Source organism: Thamnophis sirtalis, unplaced genomic scaffold (genome assembly GCF_051295495.1).
Source record: "Thamnophis sirtalis isolate CommonGarterSnake01/CBP01778 unplaced genomic scaffold, rThaSir2_p1.2 scaffold_3, whole genome shotgun sequence".
Classification (NCBI taxonomy): Eukaryota; Metazoa; Chordata; class Lepidosauria; order Squamata; family Natricidae; genus Thamnophis; species Thamnophis sirtalis.
The window spans coordinates 134,404,667-134,421,716 of record NW_028261383.1 but is presented as its reverse complement, the minus strand read 5'-3'; the positions used below and the strand labels follow the sequence as shown (position 1 = coordinate 134,421,716).

The 17,050-nt window shown below is 41.1% G+C and overlaps 1 protein-coding gene across 3 annotated transcripts in view; it reads left to right on the top strand.

Annotated features, from left to right (window-relative positions):
* The first annotated feature begins 1,644 nt into the window (after positions 1-1,644).
* The window catches only part of TTYH2 (tweety family member 2), an 85,998-nt gene continuing 70,592 nt past the window's right edge, over positions 1,645-17,050 (top strand). For all 3 annotated transcript variants that reach the window (XM_087710183.1, XM_087710184.1, XM_087710182.1), the window contains exon 1: positions 1,645-1,860. In XM_087710183.1, coding sequence (XP_087566309.1) covers positions 1,729-1,860 — 132 coding nt within the window. In that variant the 5' untranslated portion in view covers positions 1,645-1,728. The remainder of the gene's footprint in view (positions 1,861-17,050) is intronic.

The following is a 17,050-nucleotide window of genomic DNA, read 5'->3' as shown; positions in this document are numbered from 1 at the left end:
TATGACAGTTGCAGTGTCTCAGGGTCATGTGCTCACCTTTTGCAACCTTCGGACAAGCGCAGTCAATGGGGAAGCCAGGTTCCTTTAATCACATTAGTATCTTTACAACTGAGTGACTCAGTCATAAAATGGGGCAAAATTCACTTAACAGTTGTCTCATTTAGCAATGGAAATTTTGGGCTCAATTGTGGTAATAAGACGAGTCCATGTATATATTTTCTTTCCTTCGTTGTTTCATGGTATTTATGACAACACAGTGAATCACCACAGGACAAGCTAACCAGAGTATACACTTTTCAGGTAATAGAACATATTCTTGAAGGAACTAAAATGGGTCTTTTTGCCAGAGCCCTTTAAAGAATAAGATTAAATTATTTCCACTTCATTCCATGTCAATATAACCTTTTCTCCATTTTTTTTATCACTGAAGAGTTATCCAGTAATTAGGAGCATGTGAGAAACCTGAAATAACTTATTAATACTAATAGTGAAAACATTCTAATTTGTGTGTTTTACTACTTTTAATGAAATATTTAAGAAAAAACCATGATCCATAGGATGGTTCCAAAGTCTGCATTCTATTTCAGAGGGAGGGAGTGGCAGGAGCAGTAATCCCCTCTGTTCCTCCCACACACAACCTCCTTGAAATACTGTGTGCCATCCACATAACTTGGCATGAGTGAGTTTCCCACAGGTGAGGAGGACATCCTCCAGGCGGGAGTAACCTTCTTTCTTTTCGCCTGGAGACCGGTAAGCAACCCTTTGTGCCCTCTATTGGCAGAAAAAACAAAAATAGCTCCAAGCCAGGGAAACCCTTTGAGTCTGTCATCTGCACCTCTACAACTGTCTGGTTTGGTTCTGCAACCCAACAAGACAGACATGGACTTCAGAGGATAACCAGAACTGCAGAAAAAAACAATTGCTACCAATGTGCCTTCCATTGAGGGTTGAAGACACTGCACAAGTCAAAAAGAGGGCCACGAAAATATTTACAGACCCCTCGCATCCTGGACATAAATTGTTTCAATTTCTACCATCAAAATGACGCTATAGAGCAATGCACACCAAGACAACTAGACACAACAAGAGTTTTTCCCCAAACACCATCACTCTGCTAAATAAATAATCCCCTCACCACTGCAAATCATTCACTAAGGCTGCATTACTATTACTATGAGTCTTCTCATTGTTCCTATCACCCATCTCCTCCCACTTATGACTCCAGGACTATAACTTTGTTGCTTGTATCCTTACGATTTATATTGATATTGTTTCCTGATTGCTTAGTTGTACTCTATGACTATCTTTAAACGTTGTACCTTATGATTCTTGACGAATGTATCTTGTCTTTTTATGAACCCTGAGAGCATATGCACCAAAGACAAATTCCTTGTGTGTCCAATCACACTTGGCCAATAAAGAATTATGTTCTGTTCTGTTCTGTTCTATTCTGTATTGTATTGTATTCCTATTCCTATTGCTATTCTATTCTAATTCTATTGAGCACCGTCTCCGACATCCTGTAGGGGGGTGTCGGCTGCAACCCTGAAAGCTTCCGTGCCCTTTTGCCGCTCGAGAGAAAAGAAAAAGAAAGGGGGGCGGGGCCTGGTGGGCGAGCTCCGCGAGGAGGCGGCACGCGGGAGGCAGGGCCCCCGGCCGGCGTGCGGGAGTGGAACCGGCGCGAGCGGACGTTTGGAGGGCCCGCTGCTGCCAGCAGGGACGGGAGCGATGTTGCTGGCGGCGCGGGCCGAGTATCTCGCGCCCTGGTGGACGTCGTGGTTACACGGGCTCCCCCATTTGAGCTTCAGCCTGCGACCCGTGCCCAACGCCTTCCGCCCGAGGGACGACGACTACCAGCAGGTGCGCTTTAGTGGCTTTCGGCAGCATCCTCGGCCGTCTCGGTCTTGGCCGCTTTGCCCCCTTCCCTCAAACCGGAGGCTGCAACGAAGCTTCGGGCGTTTGCTAGCTCTTCGTATCCCACCCCCCTCCGGATGTTCTCCAGATCTTTGGTCTTGTTATCCGTAATGAAAGACGGATTTGCTTCCACCCCTTCGGGTCTCCAGCTAAGATCTTGAAAGGGGAGCCCTAGGTTTCCCTCCCCAGAATCGGTGTTTGCGCCTTTACAAACGGGACGGATTGCGCCGTCCGTGTCGGTAAAATCGCTCCTCTTTTTTGTGGGGGGAACAACAGATCTTTAGCCAAGGGACATTCCAACTTCCTCCTCCCCCGTCCTCCCTTTCCGTCCTCGCGGGTCTGCCTTGCTCCCCCATGATAAACCGAGGAGGAGGGTTTGGGAAACTAAAATACTTAGATATATAATTATATAAAAATATAAATAATTATATAAAAATAATATGTAATTACAATTATGCTGGTGCATAGGCGCACTAGCGTGCCTAACGTCCCTGTCCTGTCCCCTATTTATTTGTACCCATTTCCTATGTTCTTATTCCTCTTATCTTGTACATGAGTGACAAACTAAATAAAATAAAATAAATGTATGTATATATGTAACCCTCTCTGTACGATTCTGGCTCTACCCAGCCCAGCCGGTCATTGAATGGTTCGAGATCGGCGACGCGATTAAGCGTGGTGAAGTCTGGAGTACTTTCTGCCCGGTTGGCTTGTTGGCGTAGTCGAGTAATGGTTGTGATCCCCCCCCCCTTCCTTCCTTTCTTTCTTTCAAGTGCTGGCGTGTAACATTTTGCCGTTTTCGCATTTCTGGTTGCTAGGGAATTAGCCCTTTCTGCTTTGATGTTGGCGTGGTATCCAATTCCAGGCATTGACCACTCTGTTGCTGAAGTCCTATTTTCTGCAATCGAGTTTGGAGCGGTTTACTTTGAGTTTGTATCTATTGTGTGCTCGTGTATTATTGCGGTTGAAGCTGAAGTAGTCATTGACTGATAGGACGTTGTAGTAGATAATTTTGTGTACTAAGCTTAGGTCAGACCGTAGTTCTAAGTTGTCCAAGTCCAAATTTTCGAGCCTGGTGGGAAAAAAAGGTGGAGGCAGCTGAGCTTTCTGTTAGCTGCTTTAAAACTAGGTACCCATCGATTGTTCCTCGAAGTTACAAAAATAAAACAAAGTTTATCTTATCTGGATAAAATGTATGTTAGAAATCCTTCTGGGCAGTGGGCTTCCTCTCTGAGTTTTCCCCAGTTGGGCATCCTTTTGGTTCTTTCCCCCCCCCCCATGTCATCTTGCTGCCTAAGTGGGTCCATAAAATTGGAAGGATTCTTGAACACGTCTGATTTGTCTCCTGCTCTATGCTAGATCTATAATGTGGGATAAAACGACAACATTCTTAAAAGATGAGCCTCCACTCTTTGATACATGGAAACCTTGGATCCATTGTATATTGAGGCAAACTGTGTCTTGGTCAGCCAATTTAACAGATTTTAACAGATTAACAACACCCTGCTCAAGCAGGAGACCCTACATCTGCCTCTACCTAGGATTGAACTCACAACCTCCTGATTGTGAGGTGAGAGCTCTACCTCTAGGCTTTCTTGACAAATAATTAGTCCAGGATTTATTTCTCTGCATCTTCAGTCATTGGTTCTAAGTGTTGTTCTGTTCTATGGAGGTCCAGAGATCAAAAGGATAGTCATGGATAAGTCCTAGTAAATCAGAGACACTATAGGCAAAGAGTTATTTGGACAAGTTGTGGGTCCTAATTTATTATATGCAAGTAGTCCTTGACTGACAACACTTAGTTTACTGACCATTCAAAGTTACAATGGCAGTGGGGGAAAAGTGCTATATGGCCATTTTTCACACATTGCAGAATCCTCATGGTCATGTGATCAAAATTTGGATGCTTGGCAACTGGCATGTATTTAGGAGAGTTGCAGTATCCCAGGGTCATGTGATCACCTTTTGCGACCTTCTGAGGAAGCAAACTCAGTGGGAAAGCCAGGTTCACTGGACAATCATGTTACTAATTTAACAACAGCAGTGACTCAATAACTGTGGCAAGAAAGGTCATAAAATGGGGCAAAGCTCACTTAACAATTGTCTTGCTTAGCCACAGAAATTTTGGGCTCAGTTGTGGTTGTTAGTTGAGGACTATCTATATTGGATCCACGGTGGGGTCAGACAAGGAGAGAGGTCACACTCCAGGTAGCAGCTGTTGCTATATCCAAGAAAACAAATTATGGTAGCCGTTCTTAAAGGAGTATTATTTCCAGTAATCAACTGATGCTGAGTGCCATAAATGTCCCAGCCTCCCTCTCCCCCTGGCCAAACTGGTGCACATCCTGTCCTACAGTCCCAAGGAGGCTATTGTATTTCTCCTAGCGTGCCAACCCTGGAATCTGGTGCTCCTCTGCTCAGGGACAGTTGATTAGGGATTAGAGCTGCAAAGTAATTATACAGCTGTATAATTACTTTACATTGTTATGTACATTTTGTGTTTTGTTTTTTATTGTTGTGTTTTTCTTTCTGTTTTTAAAGATTATATGTTCAATAAAAACTATTTTTTTTAAAAAAGGGATTAGAGCTGCAGTGTCTGATCAATTGGTTTCACGACATGTCCTCAACTCTGGGCCACAATAGATCACCTGGTTCCTCATTCTCACTCTCTTGACATCGCTTCTTCCAAAGAAGAACCCAGGGCACATGTGACAAGCAGACTGGTTTGAAATTTTTTGGGATCATTTATGTGATTTGTCTATTTTCTATCCTCCCACCTCATCACACTCCATAAATCCTCACACACAACCTAGAAATAGAAATTGTTCCGTCTTCTTCAGCCCCCAGAGATATCATTTTTACCTGGTCCTGGAAATGTAAACTCATTTAAAATAGTGTAGATATTCTGTAACGTTTCCTTTCCTGTCTATTCTGCAGCATGTAGTACATTCTAGAGAGCCCAAATGTATATATTGATATTTCTGCTACTTCTTGAGATTAGTATTATAAGCATGCTAAAATTATACTATTATATCTTCATAGTTCATTCTGCCAAACAGATTGGCTACTACCACAGGGGGGGGGGGGGAATCAATGATTACTTTGCAATGCGGTAGTGAAGATTGACATATAACTGAATTGCCCACAGATTGTATGGTGTTTTTAGGAGTTGATGTTGAATTCTTTGATCTGCACTTGGTTATAAATTTATGCCTCACAGTATGACTCAGGGGATAAAACAGGTCAATGTGTTTGGCATCACTTTGTGAAAATTGGCCCCCAGATGGTAGACTCTCAAGGAATGACCCGTAAAAGCAATACAGTTTGCCAACCCTTCATTTAGTTAGGAGGGCCTTAGAGAGCTTAAATTTTATCCATCTTTTTGTTTAATTTGCTCAGCAGACTAAGTGTTTGGCATTTTATTTATGAGAATGTAGATATGAACATTACCATATATGCCATCAAGTCCAGACAGATGAATTTTCTCCATGATGAGCTGTCCCTAACCTGGTCCTTTAGATCTTCTTCTAAAGATGTGCCAATCACCTGCTCATCCTGTTCTTCTCTTTCTTTCCATCTTTTCCAGCATTAGGGCCTTTTCTAGAGAGCTACTCCAGAGAGCTAGCTAGGGTAATGTGAACGTGATCATTAATGCCTTGAGTAAGAACTGTGGGTTGCTTTGTTCAATGATCTGTTTGCTTGTTTTCTTGACTGACTGTGATATTCTGAGAAGTTTCCTCCAACATTCAAAAGCACCAATACTCTTCCTATCCTGCTCTTTTTACATATACAGTTTCACTTTAAGAAATGGACATTCCATATATTTCTTTGCTAAAAAAATACAGATAACTCTTACAAAATAGACATTCAAACAATATTACTACTATATTTTTGGAGTATAAGATGCACGAAGGTTTTGAAGAGGCTTTTTTTTTTAAAAAAAAGTAGGTAGGTAGGTAGAGGGAGAGAAAGAGAAATACAGTAGGTAGGTAGGAAGAGAGAGAGTAGTTAGGTAGTTAGGTAGATAAACGGATAGAAAGAAAGAGAGAAAGAGAGAGAGAAATACAGTAGGTAGGAAGGGAAAGAGAAATAGAGAGAGAAATACAGTAGATAGGTAGAGAGAGTGCGAGAGAGAGTGAGTAGGTAGATTGGTAGGTAGGTAGAGGGATAGAGAGAGAGAGAGAGAGTAGGTACGTAGGTAGATAAAGGGGGGAGAAATACAGTAGGTAGGTAGGGATGGAGAGAGAGTAGTTAGGTAGGTAGATGTTTCCAGGTGTATTTATCCATATGCTGGAGAAGGAAATCACTGACAATCTGCAGCACCTAGGACTTTGTTTCTGCTGGTACAGCACTTGATCAATATAATTCTCAACAAACACTCTAACTAAAGAATTTTCTGAAAGGGAAAAAAAAGTTTTTGCACTCTGCAAACCTCCCCAAAATGGCCCATTTTTCACGAAAACGGATTCATTTCCCCCCCCAAAAAGGCATGAATAGCCTGGGCGGGGGGGGGGGGGGACAAGCAAAAAACGGCCCGTTTTTCATGAAGAAAATTGCATGCATAGCCTTATGTAGGCTTATAGAGTGCTCCTGGGGACTGGTGGGGGCCAAATTGCTCATTTTTGCCCTTCCCAGCCCCCAGAAGCTCTCTGAAAGCCTCCATAAGGCTATGCATGGCCATTTTGGTGAAGTGGGTGGGGTTTCAGGAGGCAGAAAATGCTGTATTCAGTGTATAAGATGTACCCAGATTTTCAGCCTCTTTTTTGAGGGAAAAGGGTGTGTCATACACTCCGAAAAATATGGTAATTTTACTGTCTTCAGTATATATTGTCAGATGCTTACTGGAAATCCAGATATATTGTAATCAATCATGTTCTATAAATCTCTCGCGAGCATTGCAAGTTACATGTTTTTCTCCCTGAATCATTCAATCCCCCCCCCCTCTAGTCGTTGCTTTTACCTGATTTTTTCCCCCCTATTATTTCATTTCAGATTTCTACAGCTTGTTTTTTTATATATAATAGCCATGTTTTTCTTTTAAAAAGCATATAGGATCTCAGCATTGTTGGGACAAGATGATTTTGGCCAGAAGACCCATGAATTGTTCATCGGTGTTCCTTTTGTGTTTGACTCAGTGTATCTGCTGTGTTCATTTTGTACCATTACAAATTCCATAACCCTCTAATGTCACAAGCAATTTTGTACAATCAGCTTTCATAAATAAATGCAGGAGATTAAATATGTATCTCTATATGCATGTATCACGAAGTCCTTAGAATCAATTGGTGTAGTAGTTAAGGCACTGGGCTAGAAACCAGGAGACCAGGAATTCTAGTCCTGCCTGGGGCCCAGAGCTGGCTGGGTGACCTTGGGGCAATCACTCTCCCTCAGCCTTAGGAAGGAGGCAGTGGCAACCCACATCCAAATTCTTGTCAAAAAAAACCATGAAGGGACTTGTCCAGGCAGCTACCATGAGTCAACACTGACACAAGAGTCTTCTTTACTTTTTGTAGTAAAGCCATTTACCTACCAAGAGCAAGTTTTCACAGTGCTGCCACTTTGGCTGGAAAGTCTGATCAGGCTGGTTTTTTAAAAAATTGAATCTCCTTCCAAAAGTCACTTGTAATCTCTGAAGGTTTCCTGATTCATCATTTGAGAATCCCAATATTCTGATCTTGGTCTTCAAACTCAAGAATGTTATTCTAACCAAAGTTCTTTTCCTAAGTAGGTTGTTTTCATCAGGGGACAAATTGATAATGAATGTTCCTCTAAGTGTGGGTTTTTTTCCCCCTCACTGGAAATTGCTGACCTAAATGTAGAGGGTGAATACCCTTTTGTCCTTTTTATACACCACATTGATTGAATGCAACACTATCCATGAGAACTGGATATGTTTCACCATGGAGTGAGAATGAGAATCATAATTTTGATCCTTTGCATAGCTTATATCAGTGTTGGCAAACCTTTTCTGGCACCGATTGCCAAAATGGAAGCACACACACATGCCAGAAACCAGCAGTCTTCCAGTTTCTGGCGTGCGCATATGCACTGGCCATCTGGTCTTCTGGTTTCTGGCACGCACAGCATGCGAAGACCAACTGGCCCATGTGCATGCGTGGATTAGAAGAGCAGCCACCCAGTGCACATTTGTATGTCAGGAAGATGATCTTCTTGTTTCCGGTGCATGTATATGTACTGGGTGGCGGCTCTCTCAGTTTCCGCCATTCCCACGTGCGTAAAGATCAGTTGACCGGGGTGCCGGAACCCAGAAAAGCAACAGGCAACAGCTCGTGTGCCCGGAGAGATGAATGTGTGTGCCACTTCTGGCACGTGTGCCATAGGTTCGCCATCGTGGTTGCGCTTTTCAAAATACCATGATGGAGATTTGTGGCTTGTGGGTGAAAATTTTCCCATTGTGTGGGCAGGTCTGAAGAATTAGAACTGGATTAATTGAGTCCAGGATTTTGAATAATTCCCATATAATTGAGACCTGCACGTCTCTAATATGCCGGGAGTTAGTGCCACAGATGGTAAAGAGAAGTGTCATTAATAGGTCTGGAGAGGAAAGAATCAGAACAGTGGAAAATGGATTCAATCATATTTTGTTAAATGCCACTCTTTAGGAGTTCACCTGGAAAACCATCTAATGGCCTTTATATGCAGAAAAGCAAACACGGCACAAATCACTCTAATCTATTTTATGGGCACACTATAGCAACATTTCTAATAGTGAGAATTCTGGATCTGATTATGGTTAAAGCAAGAATTTAATAAATGTTTCTTGATGGCTTTTTGTGGTAGGTTTTCAGAGTCTCTTACTCCTCCATAAGAATCTCCTGAAAGAGGGGGAAAGAATTTGTCAATTTTTCATCAGCCTGTTTTCAGTCATGTTTTATTATGCTAGCTATAGTAATATATGATATACGCTACTAATTTTTTTTGTATCTACCTTTAACTGGGCGAAATGGACATCATATGGCAAAACCCTTTCCACCAAGTTACTTTGCTGTTGTTTGTTGCAAAGTTGTGTCCAACCCATCGTGACCCCATGGACAATGTTCCTCCAGGCCTTCCTGTCCTCTCTGGAGTCCATTTAAGCTCATGCTTCAATGACTCCATCCAGCTACCTCATTCTCTGTCTTCTCCTTCTTCTTTTGCCCTCAGTGTTTCCCAGCATTAGGCTCTTCTCCAGTGAGTCCTTTCTTCTCATTAGGTGGTCAAAGAACTTGAGTTTCATCTTCAGGATTTGACCTTCTAAAGAGCAGTCAGGATTGATCTCCTCTAGGACTGATCGGCTTGTTTGCCTTGCAGTCCAAGGGACTTGCAGGAGTCTTCTCCAGCACCAAGCATCAAGTTACTACAAATGGATTAATTTATAAAATACATCCAAAACCTATGACTCCCATGGAATTGAAATTTTGGCAAACTTTATAAATCATTTTATGACATGAACATGATCATAGAACATTTTATGATATAAAACAAAATGTCATTAAATATTTCCTGTGATCAACTCCTGATCTATGACAGGGCTATGCTGTTCAATATGGGCTATTCAAGGCAGAAACATCTCTGAATATCTCCCTGAATTTTTAATAATTTCCCCAGTGAAAACACTACTTTTTTAGAAGCTCTATCATTGTTGAAGGAATTAAGGAACTGATAAGGAAATATTTATGAAATGATGTCCCAAAGGTCATGGGTTGTCTACCACAGGTAATCCTCAACTTACAACCACAATTGAGTCCAAAATCTATGTTGTTAAGTGAAACATTTGTTAAGTGAGTTTTGCCCCATTTTTACGACTTGTCTTGCCATAGTTGTTAAGTGAATCATTGCAGTTAGTAACATAGTTGTTAAGTGAACCTGGATTCCCCATTGAATTTACTTATCAGAAGGTCACAAAAGCTGATCACAGGACTTCAGGACACTGCAATCATCATAAATTGCCAGATATCTGAATTTTCATCACATGACCATGGGGATACTGCAACGACGGTCACTTTTTCACTGCTGTTGTAATTTTGAATGGTCACTAAATGAACTGTTTTAAGTCGAGGACTACCTGTATTAATGATAGTTCAAATAGGCCCATTCCAAAAATGATTTCTGAATTGTGCTTCAGAATTAACTCTCATCAATATTAATCATAATTCCTACTCAGGTAATTTGGGAAGCTTTGAGTAAATTAAAAGCAGAAGTATAAGATGCACCTTTTTCCCTCAAAAAAGAGAGTGAAAATCTGGGTACGTCTTATACACCGGATACAGCATTTTTTGCTTCCCAAAACACTGCCTCCTTCACCCAAATGGCCGTGCGTAGCTTTTAGAAGGTTTTCAGAGAGTTCCTAGGGGCTGGGGAGGGCAGAAACTAGTGAAAAACAGCCCATTTCCCCCCTCTCAGCCCCCAGGAGCACTCTATAAGTTTCCTAAAGGCTATCCATGCCCTTTTTTTTTTGGACAAAAAATGGGCCATTTTTCATGAAAAACGGGCTGTTTTTTTGCCCATTTGTGCTCCCCCCAGGAGCACTCTACAAGCCTCCTAAGGGCTATTCGTGCCCTTTAAAAAAAGGGGGGGCAGTTTTTGGGAAAAACAGGCCGTTTTTGGGAGATTTGCAGAGTGCAATTTTTTTAAAAATTTTTCCTCTTCAAAACCTTGCTGCGTCTTATATTCTGGTGCATTTTATACTCCAAAAAATACGGTAAGTTTGAGAAGGAGCTTTTAAACCCTTCATTTATTGCAGCTTCTTTCAGTTTTGCATATCACAACAAACCACAGCTTACATTCTGAAGATTTAGAAACTATTAATAGTGTCCTTAAAATTATCATGATTTTCAGAACGATTGCCATATTGTATGCGATCAACAGTATTATAATTAGAAATGAAAAAGTTTATTAGTCTGTTGTTTTCAAAATGTCTGAATTTTTCATAATCATAACTGGAGAGTTTCTCAGAATTTTTCTAATTATATCCCATAATAAAAGCTGAAATTTGCTGTGGACAAGGATGTAATATAAGTAAATGTTTGTTTTTCTCTTAACACTTGACTTCAGAGTTTTTCAAATAAGGAAGCATTTAAATACACACAAACACACACACACACACACCCAAATAACACAATAAAATCAGGAAAAGAACACATCCAGGCAATAAACATCCAAATTCTAAGAATTGTATGTTTTAAAAAACAGGTTTAGAACATGATGGGAGAGCTGATTAGTCTCTTCTGTCTATTGTCCAAATAATGTATCTAGCATTTAATGGTATAAGGAAAGAATATAATTTTATTAAGAATTTTAATTTTTCATCACAGCTATGAACAAATGTAATAACTCTTCACTCCCAATAAGATGGAAGGAAGCTTTGGATGATCCAGAATTCAAATGTATTTCTTTCTTAATGTCTTTAAACTTAATTAAAAACATTAATAAAAATTTCATACACACACACGTTTTGATGAAGCTGGAATTAGGGATTTTTCTTCATAATACAAGAGTTGAATACTTTGCAACGTATTAGAATAATATTAGAAAAATATTAGATTTGTTTCCTTTTGAATCTTGAAAAAAATCACAGGATTATACTTTAGTTTAATTTGATTCTCGAGAATCTATTTATTTTTCTACACATGACAGATGGGCAGACCTATTTTAAACTTTAGTAAAAGGCACAGTTCAAAAACTTTGTGAGGAGGTACAAGGGAGAGGCATCAAAGGAAAAATCTTTTTAATTATGCACATCTGCCTGCATTGTACACCCTGGCTCCAAATAGTTATAATTTCCCGTTTCCTTACTTCCCCTTTCCTCTGGCCTTTGTCAAACATTCCATCTAATAAACAGGACTGGAGAAAGAATTGCTTCTTTTTTTTTTCTAAAGCCACCATGAAGGCTGCATACTCAGAGTTTTTTCTATGTCTTTATTGAATCAAATAAATTTCAATCTGAATGTCTCCATTTTCAGTATGTAATCCTCATGCAGACCAATTTATGTGAGCTCCTAAATGTCAGATTTCGGACCCTCTTTTGTGTCACATCACATTTCAGTCTGTTCCAAGCCAATGTGTTCATCACTTTGTGTGGTAGGATTTGTATAATGCATTAGCCATTGTTTATTTAACGATGGTGTACTGAATAAGTGTCAATGGTCTGGCTCACTTTAAATTCTGATCTTATGCTTAATGTTAAGCCCTGAATTAGAGGTGAAACCCTGAGGCCTAACGTCCCCCAACAATTGACAGTATAACCTCCCAAATTCCAAAACTACTGAACTGGAATTTGCAACGCAATAGAAGGTAAACATTATTCAGTACCTAAGTAGGTAGCAATCATATAAACTTTATTTAACTATAACTGAATACAAATTACTGTCCTGACATTGTCACTACTTTCAGAATATGGCCATTGAGATGCAATTAAATGCCAAGTGTTACCCTCAACTATGGAGTAGCTGTATTCCTCTGCCATTAATCTTGGTTTAACAAATCACATCAGTTGGGTTGATACTGATACTAATCTACAATCAAAATTGAGAGTCAGCATGCAGGTTATATTCCTGCGATACAGTGAATGACATTTCTTCCTTCTCGAGTTAACAAAAAATAGTGCTAATTCTGATTTTCTTCCTTCTTTACTGATGTTGTGGTCCGCTGGTGGCCTGTGGAGCTGCCAGCAGAGTCAGACAGTGAGGAGGTTGGGGAAGAACATGGGACAGTCCTGGAGTCTGGGGAAGGCTCAGACGAGGGCTCTGCGTCAGAGGCAGAGAGGGGGTCAGGGCCATCTGGGAGTTTTGTGCTTCCTCCGGAGCCTCTAGAGTCAGACATCAGCGAGGCAGAGGAACAGGGGGAGCCTGTTCCCAGCGCACGCATGCACAGAGCAGCCAGAATGCAAGAACAGTTAAGACAAAAGGGAGGACTCGGGAGTAAGGCTTGGAGGTGATTGGGTCCCTTCCATAGGACATAAAGGAGGAGCAAAGGCACATGAGCTTTTGCAGGAAGCAACTTTGTTTGTGCTGGTTGGTTTAAATTCTGAAGCTCCGTTTTGACTCTTTGCTCCGTGTGGCCTTGCAAGCTAATTGCCCATTGGCAGCGTTTCAAGGAAGATAAAGGTGGGTGCTTATCAGCCTTATCCCAAAAGACTTTGGCAGACTACTGTTGGACTTTTTACAAACTATTTGGGTCTCATTACGGGCTGTTAATGAACATAATTCACAGCCTTTGAAATAAAAAGAGGGTTTTGGGGACTAAGCGTGTGCTTTTTACTGTATCAGGAAGCCTAGATCAGAACAACTGAGATTAAAAATAAAAAAGTAGAGGAGAGAAAAGTTATGGCTCAGAATTTATACATTTCATTGGTAGGCTGAATAGTTCATTTAATGGTACATCATTGTTCTCTTACTGAGGTTTGTGGTGACTGTAAGTTTAGGAAAGAGTGAGTAAGAGATGCTGTTTGCAAAATTGGTCTTGTCTTGGCTGATAACAGATAGCAGTACTATTGCATCGCTGACCATGCATTAAGGGGCATCCTGCCAAGATGAGACTGAGCAGCCATTTATGAGCATGTGAAGTTGGTGGCTTGGGAAGGAAGTAGAATGATTTCTTCTTCCTCCCACACTCCTCTGACCTCAGGGTTGGAAATTACCCAAGGAGAAGCAGATACTGCCCAGGCTGTGGATTGTTGCCTCATAGAAACCTGGCACTGTTTGGCTAGATTTACGCCATCAAAGAAGTGAACAATGGTGCATGGCACAGCTGCCCACTCTACGGGATTTCTGATGTTTGTTTCTCATCTCAAGAGCACTTGATGGTGACAGGGAAATGTGTATTGCATACTTTTCATTGCAGGCAAAAGATGTAGGCTATGGTGACAGTGGTTGCCAATGACAAGCCCCTGTTCACATGATCAAGCATCCTTTGTCTGCTGCTCTGATTCTGGCAGGCTATTACACTCTGCAAAGGAACATGTCTCCAAGATGTGTATTGATAAAAGTAAAAGCCTTGTTTTCCCTTCCCTAGAGCATCACATCTTATTAAAATCTAGTTATTGTCAAGCCAAGTGATTAGAGCTTTGTAAACACAATTTTTTGTTTTGTTTCACGCACACTCTGAGATCTTCCAGTACCATCACACTCTGCACGTTGACCCCTTGCAGTCCCAGAATTGGCATTTGATTGGCATGGGCATCTTCTGCAAGTATGTAATTCCATGCAGACCTCTAACCTAGGTTTACTTATTAACAAAAACACTTTCTAGAAGAACTGATGTCGAAAAGGGTCTTTACATGCATCAATGAGCATTATTAACCTTGGCCTTGCTGGTCATCTATCTACTCTAAATATTCTGCAGATAGCTATGAAGAATCAATGGATCAGATGGCAGCCTAGCTTTTGTTAGCCTAACTTTACTTGATACAACCCCAATTTCCAAGTGATGGTTCTACTTTTGGTTGTAAAGATGCTGGAGCTGAACAATGATTCCAAATTAGCACCCTAAGTACTGTATTTTTTGGACTATAAGATGCACTGGAGTATAAAACGCAACATGATTTTTAAGAGGTAATTTTTTTAAAAAAAGGTTTTGCACTCTGCAGGCCTCCCAAACCCTCTGCACACCTCATTTTTTGCCAAAAAAAGGAGGGGCATGCAGAGCTTTGGGAGGCTTGTAGAGTCCTCCTGGAGACTGGGGTGCAAAAACAGGTAAAGATGGCTTGTATTTTGCTCGTTTTTGCCCTCCCCAGCCCCCAGGAGCACTTTGCAAGCCTCCCAAGCCCTCTGCTCGTCCATTTTTGCAAAGGGGGCGGAGTTTCGGTAGGCCAAAAATGCTGTATTCAGCGTATAAGACGCACCCAGATTTTCACCCTCTTTTTGGAGGGGAAAAGGTGCGTCTTATACTCCAAAAAATACAGTAATCAGTGTGTGAGAGGCCTGTTTCTGAATAGACCATGGAAATTTCAGACACCACATCTCTGTGATTTTCCTTGGCATTGCAGCATCTATACCAACCCTTATCCCCCACATGGACTCCCTTCATGGATCTTTCTTCTTTTCTGCTCACATGGTTCCTGTTTGTCTGATATGGGGAAGATAAAGTTAATAAATGATTGCATTAGAATGGTTTAAAAATATACTTCGTTTTAAAATGGAATTGAAGCTGTTCAGAATCCAGTGGAATGACTATGCTTTTGGATTACTACCTCCTTACAAATAAAAAAAAACAAGTTCTGTTTCATAGAAGATTCTTTTCAGTTATTATTAGTTTTTAAAATACCACTGCCAAACTTTTGTAATTAAGACAGCTGATGAGTGAAGCTGACAAAATTCATGTTCAGTTAGTTACCAAATTACAGTGTTTAAAAGGTGATTAATACATGTCACTGTTTCTACCCATCTGTTTTTTGAAAATATGTTTTATTGAAACATTATCATCATCCTATGTTACTCTGTTCTTTTTTTTTAAAGAGCGTACATTCAGTTATTACTAAAGTATAATGAGTTCTTTGTCACCTTGAAATGTTCTTGCAAGAGTAGATGAAAACCCTTCCGTCTGGATTTTTTTTTTACTGCCACTTGGATCCTTTTGAAGATGGCCTGAAATATTTTAAAGTGAGGTGTGTTGAACAGAGTGATGTGGAGTGAAGAAGCAGTCATAAGATTACACATTCCTGATGTTTCCTGTGAGGAACTTGGAGGTTTTCACACCAGAAGGCCCAAAATACTGCATTGACCATGAGAAAACTTTTGTTCTTCTTTCAACGTCGAATTATAAGTTTTTTCTTGCCACAGAAAGCTGGCTTTTGGTTAATAAATTCTTGCGGTTGTTTTATGTTGGGGCTGCATTCTGTGCAGGGGTGAAATTCAGCAGGTTCTGGAGAACTGGTAGTGGAAATTTTGAATAGTTCGGAGAACCGGCAAATACCACCTCTGGCTGGCCCCAGAGTGGGATGGGAATGGAGATTTTGCAGTATCCTTCCCCTGCCACTGCCACCAAGCCACGCCCACAGAACCGGTATTAAAAAAAAAATGAATTTCACCACTGATTCTGTGAAAAATATCTCTTCCCTCCCCAACTGTGCCCTTACAAATGCCTTTATTATGTAGGGTTCCTTTGTGTAGAGTTCCTTTGACTTCCTTTGTCATCCTGGCTGATGTTTGTGCTATTAAGGGATTTGTGTGTCTGCAGTTCCCTTCTTCCCTTTGCTCCAGCATTCATCGGAAGGTGCTGAATGGGAACCTCGGGTCTTAACACCATCCGACAAAGCATACTTCTGTCCTAATGAGGTCAAGGGATGCCTTTTGACAGCAACTGGGTTTCAGCAACAAAAAAGCTGCTCTGTGTCCGAAGCAATCCTTGTGATTTAGTTTTAAACAAATTGCTGTTTGCTGGGAACTCCAGCTTGGCCCCGGTGTCATGCAAGACTCTCTATTTGACAAGGCTTGGTTGATGAGAAGCAGTACCAAAGCCTCTGCAGTCAGTGGAAAAAAGGAAAGCTTTTATTTTTCTTGAGAGAACTGTTTTAATGCATCCATTAATACAATCCCTCTTTGCTACTGGATTAAAGAGTCTGCCCAAGATGAGTGGCCAATAAAGGCAAAGGTGAAGGTTGCCCTCCCACATATGTGGTAGTTGTTCCCGACTCTGGGGGGCGGTGCTCATCTCCATTCAAAGCCAGAGAGCCAGCGCTGTCCGAAGACGTCTCCGTGATCATGTGGCTGGCATGACTAAACGCCAAAGGTGCATGGAACACTGTTACCTTCCCACCAAAGATGGTTCCTATTTTTCTACTTGCATTTTTATGTGCTTTCGAACTGCTAGGTTGGCAGAAGCTGGGATAAGTAATGGGAGCTCACTCCGTCACACGGTGCTAGGGATGCAAACCACCAAACTTTTCTGATTGACAAGCTCAGCATCTTAGCCACTGAGCCACCACGTCCCTATGAGCAGCCAATACATTTAAATAAATAAATAAATAAAATCTTATGCATTTCTTTATTTGGCTAAGAACATCTGGTCCATCTGATTACAGTATTTTGATACTGAGGGCCCGGTGCTGGACATTGTTAACACTTGACTTGACTTAAGTCTTTAGCGTCGGTACGGCATCGCCAATCCCTTCGCTGTAGAGTCGCATGCATCCCGGAAC